This window comes from Asterias rubens, chromosome 1, assembly GCF_902459465.1.
Source record: "Asterias rubens chromosome 1, eAstRub1.3, whole genome shotgun sequence".
Lineage (NCBI taxonomy): Eukaryota > Metazoa > Echinodermata > Asteroidea > Forcipulatida > Asteriidae > Asterias > Asterias rubens.
This window is the reverse complement of record NC_047062.1, coordinates 5,278,656-5,302,207: the sequence shown is the minus strand read 5'-3', so window position 1 is coordinate 5,302,207 and position 23,552 is coordinate 5,278,656. Positions and strand designations below refer to the sequence as shown.

At 38.0% G+C, this 23,552-nt stretch overlaps 1 protein-coding gene across 1 annotated transcript in view; it reads right to left on the bottom strand.

Annotated features, from left to right (window-relative positions):
• Positions 1-4,939: 4,939 nt before the first annotated feature.
• Positions 4,940-23,552, bottom strand: part of LOC117291509 (stonin-2-like) — a 23,917-nt gene continuing 5,304 nt past the window's right edge. Inside the window, exons 3-6 of the mRNA XM_033773259.1 lie at positions 9,470-11,695; positions 8,798-8,956; positions 6,500-6,607; positions 4,940-5,454 (exon numbers count right to left, since the gene is read on the bottom strand). Of these exons, the coding sequence (XP_033629150.1) occupies positions 5,174-5,454; positions 6,500-6,607; positions 8,798-8,956; positions 9,470-11,695 (2,774 nt within the window). The 3' untranslated portion in view covers positions 4,940-5,173. The remainder of the gene's footprint in view (positions 5,455-6,499; positions 6,608-8,797; positions 8,957-9,469; positions 11,696-23,552) is intronic.

Sequence of the window (23,552 nt, the reverse complement as noted above, 5' to 3'; positions counted from 1 at the left end):
AAGAAAGAGTAAAATCTTATACCAGTAGTTATAAAACAAGAATACACTGATCCATTAGGCTCCGCCCATGGTGCACGTGTGAGCAAGAACACATGAGCCTCTCCAATGCCATTCAGCACAACTTTGCCATGTGCGCTTAGCATACGCGCACGCATTTCGGACTTTATAGTGTCTGACTTTTGGTTGTGCAATGGGTTGTGATTGGTCAATATGCAATGGGGCAGAGTATAATGGATCGGTCTATTAAGAACAAGGTGTTAACATGCTGAAAATTGTGCATGGTTTTTCACTCTTTTCTCTTTAAACAATGGATTATACCCAAATTTCCACAGGTTTGTGATTTCATGTATTAAGGTTTGATCACACAAAACATGAACACTGTCGGTGACTATGTTTTCAGATCACCAATCCTGTATAACACCTTTAAATCAACACTCAACCACACCCACCCTAATCCTTGAATAATGAAAACCCTACCCCTAAACCCTTTTTACCTGCTTAGCGAGAGTCAACAATGCATACAAGTCTATTGTAACAATCCTGCTTGTTAGTTTATTTGCATTTACACATGCTTTTATGGTTCAACAAAGGAAACACATTTGCATGTGGTTTACCCTCAGTTTGAACAATTCTACAGATAAAATAACTTCTAAAACATTATAATATTCTGGAATTTCATTTGGGAAATCAACACAAACAATACAATTTAAAAAATAGAAAAAAAAGAAAAAAACATAACAATCCTGTGTAAGCAGGCAAGGTTTACAGTGGAGTTGCATTAACATTAAATTTCAAATCATGATAATCGTACCTGTATCTTAAAATACCAGCATCTATACAAATTATGTCGTTAAAAAAGGAGATAAACATAATAAGACCATAAATTTGCATAAAACCTTTTTTTATTCCACAACATACCTTTTTTTGAGTTGTTACAGTTTTATTGTATTTCCTTTTTAGTTTTAGACTCAAGTCAGCTTTATACTTTGGAATATAGACAAGCAGGCTTGACTCGTTTTCTTTCTTTGGTTTGTATAATTTGGATGCCTTAAAAACGGAATACCTTAAAAAAGTTGTAACCAAAACCTTTACATTAAAATATTCTCACTACTTTTACTTACTACTGCTAAAATCTTGTAAGTGCTTATAAAAACTTTGGTAACAACCCCAAAAAGAAATTTAGTAATTTTGATCCAAAAGCCTACTTGTTTTGCGAAATTATTTTGTCTAAATGGCCCCTTTTGATTAGAAATCAAGATAAGAGTGTTAGAAAAAATTGAATTGCCACAGATCACCTGCAAGCAACTTTTTTGACATTTCAGTGAGCACAACATGGATGAATTCTTCGTTCTTGATGAAAACAATGTAAACATTTGTACTCTGTTGTCTCAACAACTATCACAAACTTTCACAGGTGACTTTTACTGTATTTTCTTGATAATTTTGCTTATAAATCAGCATTATGATGACAAAAACCAAACAATGACCCCACCCTCCACTAAAATTTGATACTCTTTCCGTTTGATTTTTACAGAAGTACATACATTTAAAAAACACTTGAGCTCACATAGAAATCTATAAGAAAATAGTTTAAACCCTTTTCCAAAAAAATTAGAAATTGCATCAACTAAACGGCGCTGGCAAACATGGGCAAACTGCATTCTTACAATCTCATTTAATTGCATTTAGTTTTTCTATCACTTAAAAATATAGCATTTATAAAAGCTCATTAAAAAATAGTGATTTACCATGATTTGTAATCCTAGTACAAACTTCTTATCTATCATCATCTGACGGATGCTAGGGACAAAACTTTAAATACTTGGAACGGCAAATGTCTCTTAGTTCAACACAAACGATTCCCTTTAAGGGTGTAACATTAAGCAACTCAGGGGGTCGCCACGAAGTTTCCAACATTTTTACAGGTCGTACTGAGTTTAAAAATCCTCTCCGTCTCTTCCCAAAGTATTTTTTTTCAAATTGAGTTTTTCTGTGTTCTTTCTGCCTTTATCTCTATTCATGTACATGTATTCCCTCTTGCTGCTTCTGTTACACTAGTACTCCAGTTTGTGTTATCCTTTAGCCTTCGAAAAAGTTTCTGATAGGATCAAAACGTCAAGCCATTAACTATTTCTTTTGCATTTATACCATACCTTTCAAGCAGTTTGCAACAGTTTGCCACAGCTAATTCTGATTTTTCATTTATAAATTGTGTGTCTTCAAGGCCCCTAACCCGTTATTCATCACAGCCAAACAAGGTCAGAAAACGACCCTGGGAGTTCATGTCATTACATAGAGCATTTTCACTGGAAATAATGTGGGGAATATTATTAATTTTCTATACTATTAAAAGCGTAACCCGCGCCATCTTGGATTGAAATTAGAAGGTCCAGTGGCATGGTAGCCTTGTGGAAATCAACACGGTTAAGTGTGTGGAGTTCAATACGTTTGTGTGGTTTCAGACGTCAGGTTGCAAGTCTACAAAACCCTGACCCAAACTCCCACTTACAAGTCATCTGATTGGAGGAAGTTTGGGCAGCGACCGTGTGTCAACCACTGGTCGATGTGTGTTGTCTGGTTTTGAGACAGGCCACCTGTTGCTTGGTGAAGGAGGTCGCCGTGGGACCACTTTAGGTTGAAAGTGGGTGGCGACCTCGGACTTACAAAAATCTCCATACAGAAATTGCACTATTGATGCAAAACGTATCTTGCTGTTATTAAACTATGGACACTATCTTTTGCCAGTAAACTCAAATGAGTACATGAATACTGTTTTGGAATACGGTCTTTTCATGGAGGTATAGTGTTGCAGTTTCAGAGTTTATCCCATCACGGAATTTTGTGAAACTTATACACGTACGTCAAAGGCTGTTTTGAAGCTGTAAAAAAGAACTTTGCATTTGGTCAAAGTTGTTAAGCAAAACGACATTAAGTTTCCTTTTGAATAAGTCCATTCACAAAATTGGTTAGAGCAGTGTGTCGATCAGGTCTCAGAATGTACATTTTGTCAAATCCATTTTGTAGCCTAATTTAGCAATCGGCCTGTCGGATTGGTTACTGGAGATAATATTAACAAAAGAGACCTCCTGCGGCTGAATGGGTACATTTTTAAGAGTTTGTCTATTGACCCAAACTGGACGTAACAAACCCTAAAAATAACTTGACATGCTTTCTGAAAGTGAAATAAGTTAGAGAAAATTAAGGAGTGAGGACGAATTTATCGTTTTTATTTAGTTTGTACGATATAGGGTTCCAGAGATATGGGATGTATGGAGGTTTGTTCCTAGAGCAGCCTGAACATGAACGGTCAGAAATTGTGTCGTTTGTCGTTAAAATTTCACGAGATGCAATAAGCCCAAAGTGACAATAAACAAACCACTTTTTTGACGTTCACGTTTAGTGCTCCCGTAACGTGCAGCCTATTGACCAGAAAGTTTACAGGACCAATTCAGATGAGAATAAACTAAAAAGAGGCCTACGCTCTTACCGCCCCCCCCCCCTGAAAAAAACCCCCAAAACAGTAGATAAATTAGATTTGTGGCACACAGCATGTTCCGAAAACTCGCTTTACTTATAGTGCTGTAGCAACGCTATGTATCGTGGGACGTGAAAATGTCATTTTTTGACGATGTTTTTTAAAAAGGAAATGCAAGCATTATGAACGGGGGAGCCTTATAGTTTCTAGAAGTATGCATAAGGTACGTCGTCTAACCCAAAACGAGGTGGGCGCAGCCACTGCAAGTAGTGGCGGACGTGCGCAATAGCTTCATTTTGGGTTAGAATTATGACGCCATGCATAAATATTAAGAGAGGCGTATAACACCCTCACCCACATTACATTTCGAAATATTTGTGGAAAGGATTTTCATCATCTAGCGGGGTGCCGCGCGAAGCGCGGCATCCAGCTAGTCACATTAAATGCAAAAACTCACTATACGAAATTGGGTCAATGTATTTACAATGACTTCCCAACAAGCTTACCCCTGAACTTTCTCCATAATATTCCACCAGGAATTTGTATTGTTTCCATCATCAGATTTCCAAACTGCACATAACTACTTGCTGCTATAAATACCTGACCTTACCAAACACTCTTGTTATGTCAATATGTATGTGAACATGAGAAACCATTACAAAACAGCACGTAATGCATTGTGGAATAGAGACAAGTACTTGCTGCAGTATCATTGAACAAAGAAGTAGTTATCGACTAAAGTTGGGACGTTTTACAAGTTTTAAAACTATTGAACCATAAAAACCTAGTTAAATTTTGTTTCAGTTTTTTTTTTTAAACAAAGCCGATGGTGAAATAAAAAGCAAATAAAGCTTTCTTTTCTTAGATGATGGGCTTAGAATCGTATTCAGGACACTGTCTGACTTTGAAGGATTTGGTAAGCCGGCCCTCGGTACTGCTGATCATCTTCAGGAGAAATACATTCTCTTGAAGAAGATCAGAGCGGACTGATCGAAACGTTGAGTTGTTAATCACTGGTTCTTTTTCAGAACCACCACTGCCCATAGAGATAATTATTTACATTGTGTAAGATAGCTTAAAACCTAAAAAAAAACAAAAAAACAAACTAACACCATTTCAGTGCCATTTCCACTACTCAGTTTTAAAGGCAGTGGACACTACTGGTAATTACTCAAAGTAATATTCAGCATAAAACCTCACTTGGTAATGAGTAATGGGGAGAGGTTGATAGTATTAAACATTGTGAGAAATGGCTCCCTCTGAACTGACGTAGTTTTCAGTAGAAGTAATTTTCCACGAATTTGATTTCGAGACCTCAGATTTAGAATTTGAGGTCTTGAAATCAAGCATCTGAAAGCACAAAACTACGTGTGACACGGGTGTTTATTCTTTCATAGTTATCTCGCAACTCCGACAACCAATCAAGCTCAAATTTTCGCAGGTTTGTTATTTTATGCATATGTTGAGATACACCAAGTGAAAAGACTGGTCTTTGACAATTGCCAATAGTGTCCAGTGTCTTTAAGAATAGATTTAAAACTAACTAATTGGAATGAAAGTACTCTACCACATATCACATATATCACATCACATACTCTTCCACAAGGACAAATATTTGGTGTAATCTAGATCCACGAGCAACAAATATATCAATAATGTAACCTACTGTTTCTGCAAAGGCACAATTACATTCCCACTTCACTGTTGATGACATTGGTCTGGATTACCATCGTCCCCATCCAGCATCTGTAACACTACCTTATTCTCAATCTCCACGAAGTACTCGTAGTGCGCGGTGTAGCGGATGCGTTTCTCTGAGGGTTTGTCAGAGGCTACAGCGAGAGAGCGAACCGTACACCGGGAGGCTGTGGTTTGAGGCATAGTGAACTCAACCTCTGCATCACCTTGAGGGGTACGCGGTACCTCACGGTGCGAGCCTAGGTGAATACGGCACATGAGGATATGGGAGGCGGAAAACACTGAGGAGAGATGGAAGAGAGTAATAATAATTATAACAATAGGAACCGTTTCTTATATCACGCTTTATACACCTGAAGGGCGTCTCAAAGCGCTTCCAACATTACCCCTGGTCACCGGGCCATCTATGCCCTAACAGGTACCCATTTACCCATTGGTGGAGAGAAGCAATTGTAGTCAAGTGTCTTGCTCAGGGACACCAAGTGTCATGACCGGGACTTGAACCCAAACTCTGCCGAACAGAAACACTAGAGCTTGCGTTTGGTGCTCTCATCAGCTCGGCCACAACATCCGCATCAATTACTGTGATGAACAATGACATGGCAATGCTTCATCATCCTGACTGAGTACAGAATAAATACTTACATGCAGGGTAGCATTTTATACTTGACTGCAGGGTCAAGCCCAGTGATCTTAGTGTCTGGCCAGCAAATCCAGGACCGGACAAGTCCAGTTGTCTTGTTTTTCTCAATTTAAATAATTACACCTCACTGAATATTGGTAATTACCCTAAATAATTATTAGCACAAAACCTTACTTGGTAACAAGTAATAGGGAGAAACGGCTCCCTCTGAAGTGACGTAGTTTTCGAGAAAGAAGTTATTTTCATCAAATTTGTCTTCGAGACCTCAGATTTAGAATTTGAGGTCTCTTAAACAAGCATCTAAAAGCTCACAACTCCGTGTGACAAGGGTGTTTTTTCTTTCATTATTATCTCCCAACTTTGATGACCAATTGAGCTCAAATTTTCACAGGTTTGTTATTTTATGCATACTGCATGTTGAGATACACCAAGTGAGAAGACTGGTCTTTGACAATTACCGAGTGTCCAGTGTCTTTAAATGTTGACTATGAGTCTCGTGAATATCTTTCTATTATTTTGAGTATAATATGGTCAGGGCCTCAAAATTAGCACTGGACCGTAGTGATTTTAGAGTTGGGCCAGTAAACTTATAAGGTGCCCTTACAAAAACAAAGTACCAGGTCTTATTTTTTGCAATTCCAAAAGAGATCAGCCATTTTTGTTTAAGGTATCCCCATCCTTACCTGACGTCTTCTCTGGTAGTTTTTCAATCCTCCATACGATGGATTTGTAGGCATGTTCATATTTGGCAGACCCTGTGCTGGTCTCAAGTAATCTGGGATTAAGACTTCCTGAATTGTAGAAATGAGATTAATATCAATCATCAGATTATGATAAAAAAAATGATCAAACTAGAAAAAACTTGGCTCATCTCCCCAAAGCCTTCAGGCAGCACATAAACTAGCTAAGCTCAGAAGAGAAAACTTCCTATAGTGAGAAGAGTTACAAAACAACAAGATAAGTTTACTCTATTGTGACTGGTATTCAACCCACAAAGAAATTTGCTTGCCATTATGTTTTCAGCTTAACAGCTTTATGAAACTGTGCCCAGTTACATGATTATGCGGGTACTTACAAAAATATAAAGCAGCATAAATTTGTAAAAAGAATTAAAACAGAAGCCACAGTTTTGTTTTGACATGTTTAATATAAGTTGTTTTTCCACACTGGCAAAAAGAAATTTACAATCTCTCTTTGATCCCATAAAAAATTGTTCCCCCTCCGAAAAAACAAACCCAAACCCCCCCCCCCCCCCCCCCAAAAAAAAAATTATATATATAAAAAAATAAAAATAAATAATAAACAAGGTATTGAGTTTCAAAATTTAAGGACAGTTAGTACATGTGAATAGATGATCTCAAGCCTTCTTATTTACATTCTTATGTTTTTATCCGTCTACAGCTATGGCTATGACTGTTGCTAAGGGTGTTGCTAAGGATATCCTATACTAGCAAGATGCTGCAGACGTAGCCGTAGCCACCACTTCAGACACTGTCAAGTGTTTGTCAGCATGCTTAGTACTACTCAGCTGGCTTACAGTCTGTTGTCGAGCTTCAAAATGCTCTCCAAATAAAAACCTCCAGGCCCTGGGTTCATGATATTATTAAATATTCAGCCGAAAAGAAATCACTTGGAGATAATTATCAAATTAAAGCGTGATTATCGTCTGAATCATGCCGCTGGAGGCTAATTAGCGCAGCACGTTTAATCAGTTAGGGTTTCATGGCTCCACTGATTGATCATGGAAAGTACAATATACTTCAGAGCAGTGACTGTTTGGACAGACTCCTTGATGAAACATCAACCAACTGCAGCTATGATGCGTTTTTGTTGCTACAACCAATAGCAATTTTATGCCCCCAAATTTGAGTATTTGAAACGTTTACTGTCAGTAGATACGTTTCTCAGGTTGTGTTTTCCTAGTGGGGCTTATTCTTCCTGCGTAGACATAATTCGCCCTTGATTTTCAGCGACATCTCAAAAAAACGACCACCTTTTGAAATGTTTGTTTTTGCAGGTTAGAGTTACTGTTTAAATATACATTTAAATGTATGATTGAACAACATTGAACGGTTTTTAAAAACCAAAGGTGTACTTCGCTCTTCACCTACGACCAAAGCTCAAATGTGGTTCTGGTACATGTAGGGGTTGCCAAAAAGCGCTCGGAATGCACAATATCAAACAAAATTCATACAAAACAGCCATTTTCCCCCTTTAATTGTGAAGCAGTCCATATGGGTAATGGCAACCCTTGCATGTGGTCTGCACACCATATTAGAATTTAAATTTCATCCACGCATTTTATGAGACCAGGAAAAACACAATGACAAGGTTCCTTTTTACTTCTATACATGTACCCTATGCAAAGCTTAGAATCTTACTGAAACGAATTTGAGGAATATTTGTAGTGGGAAGCAATTTCCTGTTTGCAATCTTTCCCGCACAGATAAGGGAAGTGAATTCAAACAGGATCCCTTAAAGAGGGACTGTAAAACCAACATTCTTTTCATTAATAAAAAGGTTTATATTTTTAATAAGTCATAAGCAGTGTATCCATGTGCATGTACATATGTATCTAGGAATATATTAAAGGAACTATCTATTGTCAATATTGTGATCAGGTTTAATCACATTTTGCCACATACACTTAAAAAAACAAAAAAATTCATGATTGATTCCCCGCAAACAAAATGTATAGTTAACTTAATTTAAAGATATTACTTTGTGTCTTTCATTGTGCTACGTAAATAAACTTGTTTAATACTTCAAAATCATAGCTCCACAATACCTTGCAGGAAAACACTGAGTGTTGAAGAGCCATGAGCGTCACTGAGTGACGGATATGAGCGCTTTATAAGAAGCCACTATTATGTTACTTTTGCATGAAAACTATCCATTTTAAAATATACAATGTAGATATTTACTCTCCGGAGTGTGTGATTAAAGCTTATTGTACGTTGTTCACGCCATCATAAACTCACCCTGTTTGATGTGATCCGGTTTCCCATGCGCTGATTTGACTGAGTAGAAACCAAGCCGTTTCTCCCGCCGGAAGTATTTAATCCATGTTTCCGGGATCGGTATACGCACCATGACATTCTCACAGGTGAACTGAGACGGGTCCCTCCGGCCGGGATGAGCTGTTAAACATACATGTACGGGGTTAAAGGAACACGTTGCCTTGGATCGGTCGAGTTGGTCTTTAAAAAGTGTTTGTAACCGTTTGTTATAAAATGTATATGGTTAGAAAGAGGTTTTAAAAGTATAATACAATGAATCACACAAATATGCCTTGAAATTGCGTGGTTTTTGTTTTACTTTGCGAACTAACACGATCGACCATTTATAGAAGTCAACAATTTGATATTTGAAATGAATGGATTGATTGTGATGATGGTGGTGTTCCAAATGTTTCTTCACTGACTTTGACAATCTCTGGAGGATTGGTAATTAATGGCACGCACTTTATGTTTGAGCATCCTCAACTAATGATTTTTTGTTTTCATTTGTGTACTTTGTTTTGTGAACTTTTGTTGGGGAATGCTTCTTCCAAGTACAAATTGTTTGCTTACACACTTCATGACATGCGTGATGCTGAGCCCAGCTTCGCACAAGTACAGAACATTATGGCAAATGCTCACAGCCAAACTTACCAGCTAGTACCAGATCAACCCTCAGCTCCAGGAAGGCCCCTTCTCCAGTCACAGTGACCTTCACATGCAAAGGTAGCTCCATGCTCTGCCGTGGTCTGGTCGCGAACCTCATCAAGCAGAATCGACATCCATCCAGGGGACTAAACTCCACAAACCGCGACTCCACAAAAACGTTCTTGTTCGCGCACTTGTGGAGTTCCACATTGTCCAGTTTGATCCACTGGTTGGTTTTGTTGGGGATGATGTCCCGCTTTGACATGACCTCCATACCTTTGACCTGGACGTCGTTCAAGGCGATGGAGCAGTCAGGCATGTCGGAGAGGAATGCCAACATGGTGATGCCCACTTTAATGGACTGCTTCTCTAACTCACCATTATACTTAACACGACAACGATAGTCATCAGCAACGACCACACCGATGGCATCTTGCTTGTATGAGATACCGCGATCACGGAATGACGGCAGCTTCATTAGATAATCGTTTATAGTGATTATAAAACTCCGGAATACATCATAGTCTGTTGATCCTAGTTTCAGCAACGGGTTGGCGTGCAGCACTTTCTCGTATGGAGTTCTTGTATTGTATCGTCGTTTTTCGCTGAATGATACATAGAGTAGTTTCAGTGTGTGTATTTTGCCCAGTGTGTCATAGGACTGGAGTTTTCGATCTCCTAGCTCATAGCTACACTGCAGAGGGAGCTCTCTAAAAGGTTCCGACGAGTTCTCATCATCGAATAACTGAATGGCGTTGCCCTCAATCAGCTTGACCCGCACAGGTTTCCAGTAGCGGGACCCTGCAACTTTTTTCTTATCAGGGCAACGCAACATCATGGCCCAACCTGCTCTGAGATCTGGTTTATCTCGCGGGAACTCATCGATAAATGGCGTGTTGTCGATGACAATGTCTTCCGGTTGAGTCTGGTTTACCTTTGGGCGTTTACCCGAGGCTCGGATTGTAACCTGTTTGGAAGCTTTTGTATATCTTTGGAAAGGTTGCGTGGTAGTCGGAGTACTTTGATTAGGAGTTGTAGATGAGGTAGACATGGAGAGTTGATCCACACTTGCATTCTGTGCTGGGAATAGTTGAGCTAATTCCTTCAGCGGGATAGTACTATCTTTAATGAGATGATGTTGAGGCGTTTGGATTTCAGCTGCAGTTGCTCCAGCTACCTGTCCAGGAGCAACTTGATGCTGTGGAGTGTACACGCTAGTACTCTCATTAGAGATAAAGGGATTGCCGGGGCTGCCGTGAGCCACTTGAGCAGCAGCAGCTGTTGTTTCTTCGAATCTCTCCCACATGGCGTCGACTGTTCCTGGCGTTATGGGTGACTCACCCCACATAGCACCTACAGTTCCACCTGGGGTGCTAGGTGTCTGTAGACCGTTGCTCTGAAATGGGTTGAGAGGTGAGGTAGCCCGCTGCTGCTGGCGTAACATTTCCTCCCTGAAAGGGTTCCCGGGTGCAGGAGTACTGGTTGAAGGTTGGAATGTGATGGAAGAATCACGTGCAAGTGACAGAAGGGTGGGATTCGTAGGAATTGCTTCTGGCACTCCACGTATAGATGCAGCAGGTTTCTGCTGGTAGGGCATCGGTAAAATAACTGGCTGAGGTTGTTGCTGCGGTTGATACTCTCTGTTCTGGAGTTGTTGTTGCTGTTGTACCGCTATGGACTGCTGCAACTGCTGCAGGTTAACTCTCTTCTCTGCAGCATCTCTTTCGATTAGAAGTGGCGACGGCGTGTTGGCGTCTCTCCCATTCGATACCATTCTGATAGGTGACGCCGGGGAAGAACTTGTGTCTGGCTCATCAAACGAGACCCAGCCAGTCCTGACTGAAGTCTGATGGGCTCCACTTTGAGGAGTCCCATGTTGTCTCTGGTTCACTTGAGGGGCAACATGACTAGGACTAGACATGCTTGAGATGGGTGATTCGGAGGAAGATCTACTGTGGAGCCTTGGTGGGCTCGATAGCGGTAGATGCGATGGAGGCGACTGCATTTTCCTGGTTGACCTCGAACTTCCGTCTGTGAAATTAATCCAGCTGGCCATTCCAACGGTGGATTTTGGCTGGGGCGACGGGGACGAGCCAAGGGGCAGGTACTCTTGAGATATATGGACGTTGTCTCGAGATTCGGACAGGCTGCCCCTAGATGATGGAACAGACATCGTGATATCAGATTGTTGGTCGTCGCAGACACGATCAATGCTGTAGTCTGAAGACCCGCCTGAGTGAAAGACAAACAAGAAAATACAATGTACTTTTGCAACTCTGCAATATTTGACTACAGGCACTGCCGTATACAGTGCACAGAGCAGATAAAAGCTTTTTACACACTTCACGGTTTGAACGTCGTTCTGCAAATGCCAAATCGAATTGCACTGCAATTAGAATCCCCCCACTTTTTCATTGACTGGCATTGCACGCGTCTTTTATGGATCTATTACAATGTCACCATGGCAGCCAATAAATTCCGCATTCCAAATCACAGACCTCATGACATCTTGAGAGAAAGGTACTGCTTTGACTGCGCTGGCAAAACTACTTCCCCGCAAATGCTTTACCCTCTGTAAAATCAATAAGTTTACATTAAAGATGTGTTTTATTTGCCCCTACTAAGAAGATGTATTTGCTAAATTGATGGTAAAGTTAACTTCTAAAGTGTATTGTCTTAAAGTTTCTGCACCTGCTCATAAAGTTTCTGCTTAGCAAAAGTGAGCAGTAAACCAGTCATAAATAGTACATGTGAAATGGTGTTTTGGCTGGTAACCTTATTCCGGTAAGCATAATTTCAATGTGCTTTTTTAAGCAGGTCTACCACATCGGGCCCTGCATAGAGCTGCTCAAATACAAAAAATATTTACTTACATATCAATTTTTGTTTTCTAGAATGTGGTTACCAGCCCAAATATCATGTCACATGTACCATCTGTGACTGGTAATCTGCTATCTTTGCTTCTGCAGCATATTGTTAAGCATTATTGTCTGCTTAAGCAGCTCTATGGAATGGTACCCCGGCATTTACTATGTTTTGAAGGAGACCTAATCCATTCTTGTGAAATGAGTTCCATCAGTCAGGCTCTAATAAAGATAAACCTCTGTGGGTTGTTTTGAACAATAAATTCATTTTCACTAAAAAGGCCCAGATTTGTCTCCCGGTGCATTTTGCCAATTCTTATCTTGTGACTCAAGATTTATTTTGTGTTATTCCTAAGCCAGAAGAGCTCTCTTTTACATTTGCCTGTCTGCACTCTGTTGCCCTGTCTCCAGAATGTCAACGCCCAGACAGCCCTCTGCCTATAACCATGTCTATGCATAATTTAGAACCCCCCCCCTCCTCCATCTTTCCAAATTCATTTATGAGCAGTTTTTTCCATTTTTCCTGGTAACTTTTATATCAATGTATTTGTACATGTACATTGGCAATTTGAAGGCCCCGTTTTTCACTTCACAGCAGACTTCCAACATTACAAAGACTGCTAAAAACTTATTTTATCATCTAATTGTGGTTGTCATGGAAACTGTTATATGCATGTACATCACTTCTAAGTGAAATTAACAATCAAAATATTGAAATTTTTCTTAGAAATGACAAATCAGCTTCACAGCAAAATTTTTGTTTTAAAAAGTCTCTCTAATATTTTCAGGAATTTTCAAAAAGAATTTAAAAAGACCCACCTCGCACTTAGATAAACAACATTTGAAGACTAAATCCGACTTTAAGTAAGAAATGAAAAGTCTTTAATAACCTCAGCACTTACTAAAGCTTTGCTTAGAAAAGAAAAACAATATAGAGGGAGCAAAGGAAAGAACACCTTATCAAAACAAAATGTCATTGACAAGAAGAAAAACTCAATGTGGATGAAATTTGAGATGCAGTGCTTCAGATGCTGGCTGGAGATGCAACCTGAGTCCAAATTCATAGAGCTGCTTAAAGACACTGGACACTATTGGTAATTGTCAAGCAGTAAACGCTGCGGAACAATTTTCAGCTGTGACAAAATTTAGCATGAAACTAGTCAAGTATTTTAGCTTATAATACACTTAGCCTTCTAGTGTTTTAAAAGCGATAGGTTTTGTCTGGTAAACTTTAAGCTTAAGCAGCTCTATGAATTAGTAGACAAAACAACCACGGCACTACCTGAAATAAATTACCACAAGGCATGCCTATTTATTTTATTCAACCTCTCAGAATTGAAAAATAATAAAATAAAAATGAAAAATAAACAAATAAAGAGCGACACATTCTGTTTTCTCCTACATTGTACTTTAGGCAGATTTAACCAACTCTTTATGCTGGTGGAATTATTTGCAGGTGGTAGAGAAATTAACTGACTAAGAAATAAATAAAATAATAAAATGAAGCAAGTTTAAAAAGTATTGTTAGATACAGGAACATGTACACGTATGTAAATTATGCGTGTATCTAAAATAAACACAATTTCAGTAACACCACATTTCTTAATAAGGCTGCCATTGCTACGCAATTTATATCATTCACAGACAACTGAAATAAAAATTTAAACTAAAAGAATAGCGAAAACAAATTCAACTTTCAATAACAGACAGAAACGTAACTTTTTGCAATTGTCAAGCAAAATCGGAAAACTGCATACTTACAAGTCCTGCTGCCCAAGAAACACTGTCAGTGTCATAAATGGTTTCCAAAATTAAGCTACGCATAAATTGAGACAGAAATTAAAACGGTCACCACAAGAAAGCTCTAAAACACTGCTGAAAACAAACCGCAGTTTGGTTGTTGTTCTTCCTTCTTCTAAAAGAGTGCAAATAATTGCAATGCCGTGGTTATCAAGTTCTAAACTCAGAAAACATTTTTTTTTGTTTTAAGCGGCAGTATCCGAACAGTATCATCATGACCATGTAAGTGGATCCCATTCATCCGGGACGAACAAAACTACAAAACAAAATGTCTTTCTACCGAGTGAAACTTGATACGTCTGTTCCCTCGGACGAGCTCTAATCTGTAGAGAACTTCCCATTGAAAGAGTCCAAGCAAGTCCAGTGAATTGAAAGCTGTCTGCCACCACTATACATCCAGTGTGGTGCTATGAAATATTGATCCTATGGGAGGTCTTTGCAGCTACCTCCCAATGCATTATAAATATTGTATAGCCCATGAACTTGCAACAACCACTCAGCAATATCCGGCTACATATGTGATGCTCATTATTCCTTGCTGGTTGCTTTGGTTTGCATGTTGTTTTGTTTTCTCCTTGCTTGGTCCGCTAATTCAGGCATGATATTTGGCATTTTGGAAAAAGTTGGAACATTTTTATCAAGCAAGGCTGACATACATTGTGACATGTACACACGATGTAGGCTTGAAACAACTTAAATAAATCACACTAAAATCAGAAGAATATGTCTGCTTATTTCATATGCAATTTACTTCTTGTAATTTTCTTTTCACACAAGTTTTTAAAGGCAAGTTTTTAAAGATACTGGGCCCTACATTTGTTAATTACTCCAAAAACACACCCCAACAAAAAGACAAGGCTAGGATTTGGTCCGTGGTGTTAAAGCTAGTACAGAGAGTGGTGTCTGTGTGTCTTTAACACTAGTCAACCTATTTTATCCTTCATTGACAATAACATTATTTAGTGAAACGATCAATTTGAATGCCCTAATTCCAATTGACAGCAAGTTAGTACGTATCCTTTCCCCTCAAAACCTTAATCGGTTCAAGCAAAAGCTTTAATTTTGGAAGCATTTTTCCTTCCTTAAAAAAACCCATCAAAACCACCCCCCCCCCCAAAAAAAAAAAAAAAAAAAAAGTGTGACTCTACTTTATTTGTGAGGACCTTGTTCCATGAATAAAATTAGCAATGTTTGTTCAATATATTTACAATTCAGTGTTAGAAAAACAGGTTCCCTGAGTTCTGTGGAAGATAGGAAAGAAAGAAAAAAGATAAGTATCTAGTGGGATTCGAACCCATGACCCTGCATAAAATTCCTACCCAGGTAGCTCAATGTGGATTGTCTCCTGAAGTTCAAAACCCCCAAGTAATCAAATAATCATACAGTGCTTATCACACATCAGTATACATGTCAAGTTAAACCAAAATAATATTTTTTTATCACTGATGCAATAATTACACCAATAAAAAACCAAACTAAATCCTCAAAAATACATTATTCCTTTCATACCCCCCCCAAACCCGTAAACATATAAAATTTCAATTCATGCGAGACGCTTAATACTGTACCAGGCTGGAACAACTTAGATCTGCTTATCCACTGTAAATACATTCTAGCCGATCAAATTCCCCTGATGCACTGAACGCCTGTGTGCCGTTGTGATGTTATTTGATTATTTACCAATCTACCCAGGCTTGAATTAGAAATCACATTAGCAATTTAAGGCTTGAGTTGTTACCGACTGACCTGCCATTTAGATACTGTGTGCCGATTACATGAGGGCTGGAATTACAGTGTAGACAAGTGTACATTTAACAGTGAAGTGTTGTTCAAAACAACTTGCCCTGGTGGGGTGATGTTGTAATAATTAAATCTTTTATTTATTTGTTTTAAAGGCAGTGGACACTATTGGTCATTTCCCAAAATGATTATTAGCATAAAACCTTACTTGGTAACGAGTAATGGGGAGAGGTTGATAATATCACATGGTGTGAGAATTTGCTCCCTCTGAAATGACGTAGTTTTTAAGAAAGAAGTAATTTTCCACGAAATTGATTTTGAGAATTCAGATTTAGAATTTGAGGTCACGAAATCAAGCATCTGAATGCACACAACTTCGTGTGACATGGGTGTTTTTTCTTTCATTATTATCTCGCAACTTCGATGACCAATTGAGCTCAAATTTTCACAGATTTGTTATTTCATGCATATGTTGAGATACACCAAGTGAGGAAACTGGTCTTTGACAATTACCAATATTGACCATTGTTTTTAATCAATAATGCATTTGGGTTTCTAAAATAAGCCTCTACATAGGTTAAGACAAGATACAGAGGATGCACTGTAAGTAAGAGTAAGAGTAATGTATTGAACAGTAACATTAGTTAACCCTCCTACTGTGTGACCATGTAATATCAAATATCCTCCGCTGTGGTTAGAAAAGCCATATGCCAACCTGCTGTGCCTGACACCCCTATACTCTGACACCCCTACATGTATGTTCCAACACCCCAATGTTCCAACACCCCCATGTTCCGATAACCCTATTTCCGGACAACCACAGGATTAGGAACATACATTTGTAGGTGTGTTTGAGGGGTGTCTGAACATAGGGGTGTCGGACCATGTGTAACCCTAGCCTTTTTAATATGATATGCGGTGAATTCATTTTCAGAACACCCCAAGTTCTGTAACCATCCGATGCAGTTGAATTCACTAATGGTTGAGCAACTCACTGGAAAATGTTACTTGATTTTTATCACTCTGGGAAAGTACGTATACGTACACACTTTGGTGTATGTTCCACTTCTTGGCATTTTTGGTAGATTTTCTCAGTTGTACGGATTGTTTAGTCATAGATAGATGGCACTTTTCAAATTTATTTACACAATTTTTTTACTGCAGGCCCGGATCCAGGGGGAGGGGCGGGGGGGGGGGGGGGGGGCCCAGGGGCACCAGGTAAAAAAAATTGAGAAAAAAAGAAAGAAAAATAGCGAGAGGAAAAATGCACATTTAGGACATACAATCGGACCCCATGCCGGAATGGCGTGCGCTTTGCGCTTGCACTTTCAGAGTTTTTAATGCCCCTACCCTATAATTTTTTTCTGGCTAGAACCCTGCTTGCAACATACGATTATTTGGTCGGATCTGGTTTAGCCGTCCACTTATATTCATGGAATTTGCCACCCAGATAAACATAAAATACATGTAGGTATTTCACCCGCCCGAAATGTTATTTAACGTAAGCAGTAGGCCTATTATTAATATTACTTTTTATAACAAAAACGCTTGCCGACGATGTACAGCGTAAATTCAGTTTATTTTCAACAAGAGGGAGAAGCATCTCACTGAAAGACTCAAGAGATGTGTGTGATTAAAACTTTCTAAGAGTCCCACGTTACTGTACATACATTTTCCAGTATTATAGACAATTGATATTAATTAAAAGTGCTATGACTACAAAGTTGTGCCCCCCGGTTAAAAAAATCCTGGATCCGCGCCTGTACTGTATATATATGCAAAGAACTCGGCAGTAAGCCGCTCATATTAAAATTTGCATCATTTGTTATTTTTTAAAAAAGCCTTAAAAAACGAAAGACAATTGGCACAAACCATGTAATTGTAAAGGTTTTCACCTTTAAATTACACAATTAGTAATTTTATTACTCATTGGGTTCTAAAGGAAAGAAAAGAATTCCCTTCATTCACAAATCACAAGACCTCTGGCAAGAATTATTACCGCCACCAAGCACTATCAAAATTGAAGTTGAATCTTTGTTATCTAATCTAGAATGAGTAAGTGCGGGCCTAAAGGCACACCGTTACTCACAATGTACTGTAATAGATCACGAATACCCACTTATAATTATGCCAGACAGAATTGTGTAAAAGTCCCAAGTGCATGTACGTGGTTTTGTATCGTAACTTTGTTCGCAGAAAGGGCTTGAACGATCTGTAGAGCAACATACAATCACTGTAAAAAAAAATGGAGACATGAATTGAAAAGCCTGTCGAATAAAAAGTCTGTTTTTTAATACAGTGCACTTGGCATGTATCACAATTATCTTTTCACTAAACAATTTTTAATTTGTCAGCGGATTTTTATCTTTGGTTATTCATTTATTCAGTTATTTTTTTTCTTTTCAATTAAACTTTTCAGAGTGGAGATTACTACACAAGTTTTTTGAAAGACAATTCGGTACACTGTAACATCACGGCTATAAACTTTTACTCCAGTTTTGTTTTATTTAATGTTCCTATTTATTTGTTAAAATTTTTATTCATAAATACCTCAGACAGTTTCGCTATTCCTATTGGTGGAGAGCGCGTCACGTGGGTGTGTATAAACCTTTGTTTATAACCAGTAAAAAGTGTTGAAACATGGGCGTGAAACGCGAGCTTGCACCTGTGCTATAAGGCAAGAACCAGGCCTCATTGGGATTAAACCACTATTTGAAAAACCTCTTCACCACACATTGATTCCCCTATTTATGACTTAAATTGAATTTTGTTTGATTCAATACAATTTTTAATTGCATATTTTTGTCATTATAGAAATATTTATTTTTATTACTTCCTATTATTGATGTTTTACTGCTGTTGATTGGTAAAAAAAAACTATATTTTTTGTATGTAACTAATTTCATGAATTTTAATATTACACTAATAAACCGCAGGGGTAAGATAGCTCAGTTGGTAGAGCTCAAGCAAGATTATCAGGAGGTCCTATGTTCAAATCCCACTCTGGTAAATTTTTATTTTTTTATTTTTTATTTTTTAAACCCAATTTTTTTGTTTTACTAAAGTTCACACAGAAAATGAAGTTTTCATGAGTCTTAAATCAATAAGGCGGCTGTTGTTTGAAATACACTAAATCTATTTATTGTTTTCTGCAAGATATTCAAACTCCTCAAACCACACACCAAAGTGATGCAAAATCATTCATGTTCTTCTAAAATCTACATTTTGATTGCTTGATTTCCCCGCTTATCCAACATCTTGTCCAACATTTAAGCACACCTGGCTTTTAAGACTGCTCCATCATTGACGGGGCAGGCATCTTCTTCATCAGTTTTCAAATGAAACAAATGTGTTAGCAACGAGGCAATTTTGTCTTTATTGGATTTTGAAGGGTTGCGCTCAAGTCTCTGCCACGAGTAAAGAGTCTCTGCCATGAGTAAAGGACCCCTACCCTAATTTTCATTGCTTCATTTGTCTTCAGTGTGGAGTTCTTCACTTACCCTTGTCGTTTCTCTGCTTACATGGTTGACGCCAAACGTCTGTGCTAACGTCTGTGCTATCTTATGAGTAAAGAATCCAGAGACACACGTGTAGTTGAAACAATTGCCACACCTTTACAGACTTAACATCAGTGGTTTGGTGAATTTTCTGTAAAACTGCAAGTGCCCATTTACTGACAGCAAAGCCTTTAGACTGTACCCTTGCTATGAGCCCCTCACGTATTATTCCTACTATTTTAAACTTCTTGTCTTATAAGCGACATTGAGTACAGCCTTCTTGTAATTTTTTTTTCTTGGTTTTTTCTCTCCTTTTTTTTATCCCGTTTAAAACAAATATTATCCTTAAACTTCTGTATTTTTAATCTAGTCTTACATCTTGTGCATTTGAAGACAGCTTTGAGAGTCCTGCCCTACATTTGATCGCCTTTTGCCGTAGTCCTTCAAGTTTACTGTTTCATTCATGGAATTGACTGTGCCCCATTTAAAAACAAAAATTATGCAGAGGGCCACAATGGAAATAAGTCTCTGACTTTTTTGTGTAATCCTCGGCAAACAACATTTATTTTCTTGCTGTTTTCTGTCTTTTTTGTATGTGTTTGCATGAATTTGCCTTGTATTTTGCCAAATAAATCAAATAAACCAAACCGAATAAAATGAAATAAAATAAAATTAAATCGATTCAAATCAAATGGAATCGAATGAAGTGTTTAGTGGGTAATATATTTGTCACCAAATAGCCACAAACCACTGTTCAAATTTGGCAAGTTCATTTCATTCTTGATGCCTACAATTGAGGTCAACACTTAAACAGCGTGTTGTTCTTTTACTACTCTGGATGTTTTATCATTCCAATCTTCCTATCTCTCTCTCAACAAGTCCTACTCTGTGCCAAAACCCTTCAGCAATTCCACATTCTACCAATCAACCAAGAGTTAAAGTCAGTCCTACACAGTAATGTATTAAAAGAAAGAAAAAAAAACAGATTTTTGTTTTTGTTTTTAGGAGCCTTTAAAATGGCTCGACTACCCACTTACTGTCAGTACATTTCTCAGATTTTTTATAATCCGTTTTATTTTCTGCCTGGACATATTCACTCCAGATTTGTTTGCCAATATCTCAAAAACGTGACAAATGAAATGTTCACTTATTTTAGTTTTATGAAGGATTAAAAAACAATTGAATGATTACAAATACTGTATACTTTGCCTTTAAAGCAATCGCACAACATCGGTAAACAGTATTGTCTAAAAGCCCACACTTCGTGTATCACAACTTATATATAAAATAACAAACCTGTGAAAATTTAGGCTCAATCGGTCATCGGAGTCGGGAGAAAATAACGGGAAAACCCACCCTTGTTTCTGCACGTTTCGCCTAATCATGACATGTGTTTATAAAAAAATCTGTTATTCTAAATAACGACAATTGAAAATTGTTTTAATGTTTTCTCAAAAAGTAAAGCCTTTCATGGAATAATATTTCAAGGGAAGTCTTTCACCATTACCTTTTGTAAACCCTGTAAGTTAATTGTAAATCTGTGAACTTCAAATTTTTGTTCTGTTCAGAAAGTGGCCTATGCAATGGCTTTAAAATGCAATTTTTTTTCATTCTCATGTTAAACAGCTACCTGAGCGGAATGTTTTCAGCAGAAATTGTATTTTTACTTGTTTATAATGCACTTGTTCACCATTTTAATGTAATTTTGATATGTGTACACTTCTGAAGTTTTCGTAATTATCGATTAAAAAAATCAGGCCCCTACCTAAAGGTTTTTTGAAAAACTAAAAACACGTCTGCCGTTGAGAGTGGGCGTCAAAGGACAATGCCGCTGACGTCATTGGTGGGAGTTTGCTTTGTTATACATCCACGCTGCAACAAAGCGGCTTTATCTACTTATGACGTTTTGAGAGTGATTACGTAACGGGGCTTTTCGCAAATCTCGCAGAAAATCTCTGGACAAGGGCATACAAAATGATTGTTTTTTTACATAATTGAAACCTATTTATAATCATATGACTCGATTTCCTTATTCATCGAAAACATTTTAAGTGGAATTCAGCAAAGTTCACGACTTGACATTTTCGTTCAAGCAGGTCTTTAAGGCAGTGTAGTAATAGGAAATCTGAGTTTCTCCCTGAGTGGTAATACCCACAAGACTTGCAAGGTCTATTGCGCCATGTATTAACCACACAGGAGAAGGAGTGTCCCGCTAATTGCTTGATGTTATCCGTGATTGCTTCCCAACATCACCTTGAGATTAAAACGAGGTGATTATAAAAGTGCCTGCATTGTCTCTATCACACACTCTGGATACCAATTACAACACATGTGAATCTGACACTTCAATAACAATCATCCAAGCTCTTCAACAAGGTCATAACACTATGGTGATGATTAAAAAAAAGAAAAAAAGAAAATCAATGTGTCACTGGTCGTGGCCAAGTGGTTATAATATAAGAGCACCTGACTCAACATGCTGTAGCTCTATAGTGGTTCTGAGTGTGGGTTCGAGTCCTGACTGTAGCACTTGTCCTAGCAAATTGAGCAAACTATCATTGCTTTGTCCTTCAGTCGGGGCATTATAAAAGCAAATGGTCCTGGCTGTGTACTAGGATTGATCATCAGTGCACCCAAAACACTCATGGAGGAGTAGGGACTGTTAATCTTGATGTTTGTGGTTCATTGCAAGCACCCTTGATACAGGTGTCATAAAGTGATTACATGTAGATCTCATCTGAAAGATCACTTATTATAAAATGTCCAGAAAGAAAATATTTCTGTTTTAACTACTGTCATACTCGAGAAAAAAAGCATTTGAAATAGCAATATCATCAATGCTGGTCATTTTTTGTGTGAAGGCCAATTAAAAAAAAAAAAAAAAACCCTAATGTATCAAAGTGAACAAAAACCCTGATAAAACAAGCCATTATGAAGTTTCCTTATTGTGAATTGGTTGGATGGGGTTCAAAAAGTGAATTAATTTACTTAGGCTATAAATTCAAAATTCAATTCATGTAATTGTCCTTCAGAATACTTACATACAGTCATATCAATCATCCTTATGAAATTTTAAATCAAATTAAAATTTCATTGCAGCGGTCTGATTTTGATTTAAAAAAAAAAATATCCCCAAGCAAACAAGGTACTATGTGTACATCCGATACACTATCCCAATCCCATCTCAACCAATGCACTATCCCATAGCAACCAAAGTACATCATGTACAACACCCACAGCAACAGCAGCTAGTTAGTACCAAGATATCTAGGCACAATATATGTACAGGCTGTGAAATAAACAAATATTGACTGGTTTTACTCGTGCTATGGATAAATAATAATAATAAAACTACAACTCCCTCAGAGATCCCGGGGCGATGTATGTGTAAGAATTAATAATTAAAAACAAATGGACTGTTCTGTACTAAAGAACTATTTGGGGTATTCAAAATGAAAAACACAATTTTAAGTCTATAGGATTTGAGGCATTGCATGGTCAGGTATCAATGGATATCTGACTTATGGATCGTGAATAACTGGACTACCACAGAGTCAGTTCTTAAATTGGTCTTGCTAAAGTAGTAGTCCCAGCCTATTTTCTTTACCATCAGCCCGGGAAACGTTTAGAGCAGGACAGTTCTTTTCAGAACTGAGAAGTCTCCCGAACCCCCGAGCATCTACTCCGCGGTAGTAGAATAAAGCGAGACAGTTCTCTAAGAACAAACTCTACCTGGCAAGTACATGTAGATACACACATGGTGTTATCGTAAACCATATATACAATATTAAGTCTCTTAAAACAGCAGTTAGAAAAATAGTTCAACTTCAACTGCAATTTTCTCCAAACACAGAGTTTTGCCTGTGGTGCCAGCACCATACACTGTATGTTAGTTTGTGGCGGACAAACTAGATAATTCAATAATCAAAAGGTCTTAATTTAAAACAATAACAATATTAATTGCGTTGTAAATTCCATAATATTTCCAAGCAAGGCCAAGAAGCAAGGCCAAGAAAGCACTAGTTAGTAAAACAATTTTGGGAAAATTAAGGGGAACAAATCAAGCAAAAGGGGAAGGAACAATTGTGCACATAGTCCGTTTTTTAGCAAAGGAAATCGAAAGCCATACAAATCCTTGAGTAAAAGCAAGAGTGCTATTAATTGTACACATGGGAACATTAGTTCAAA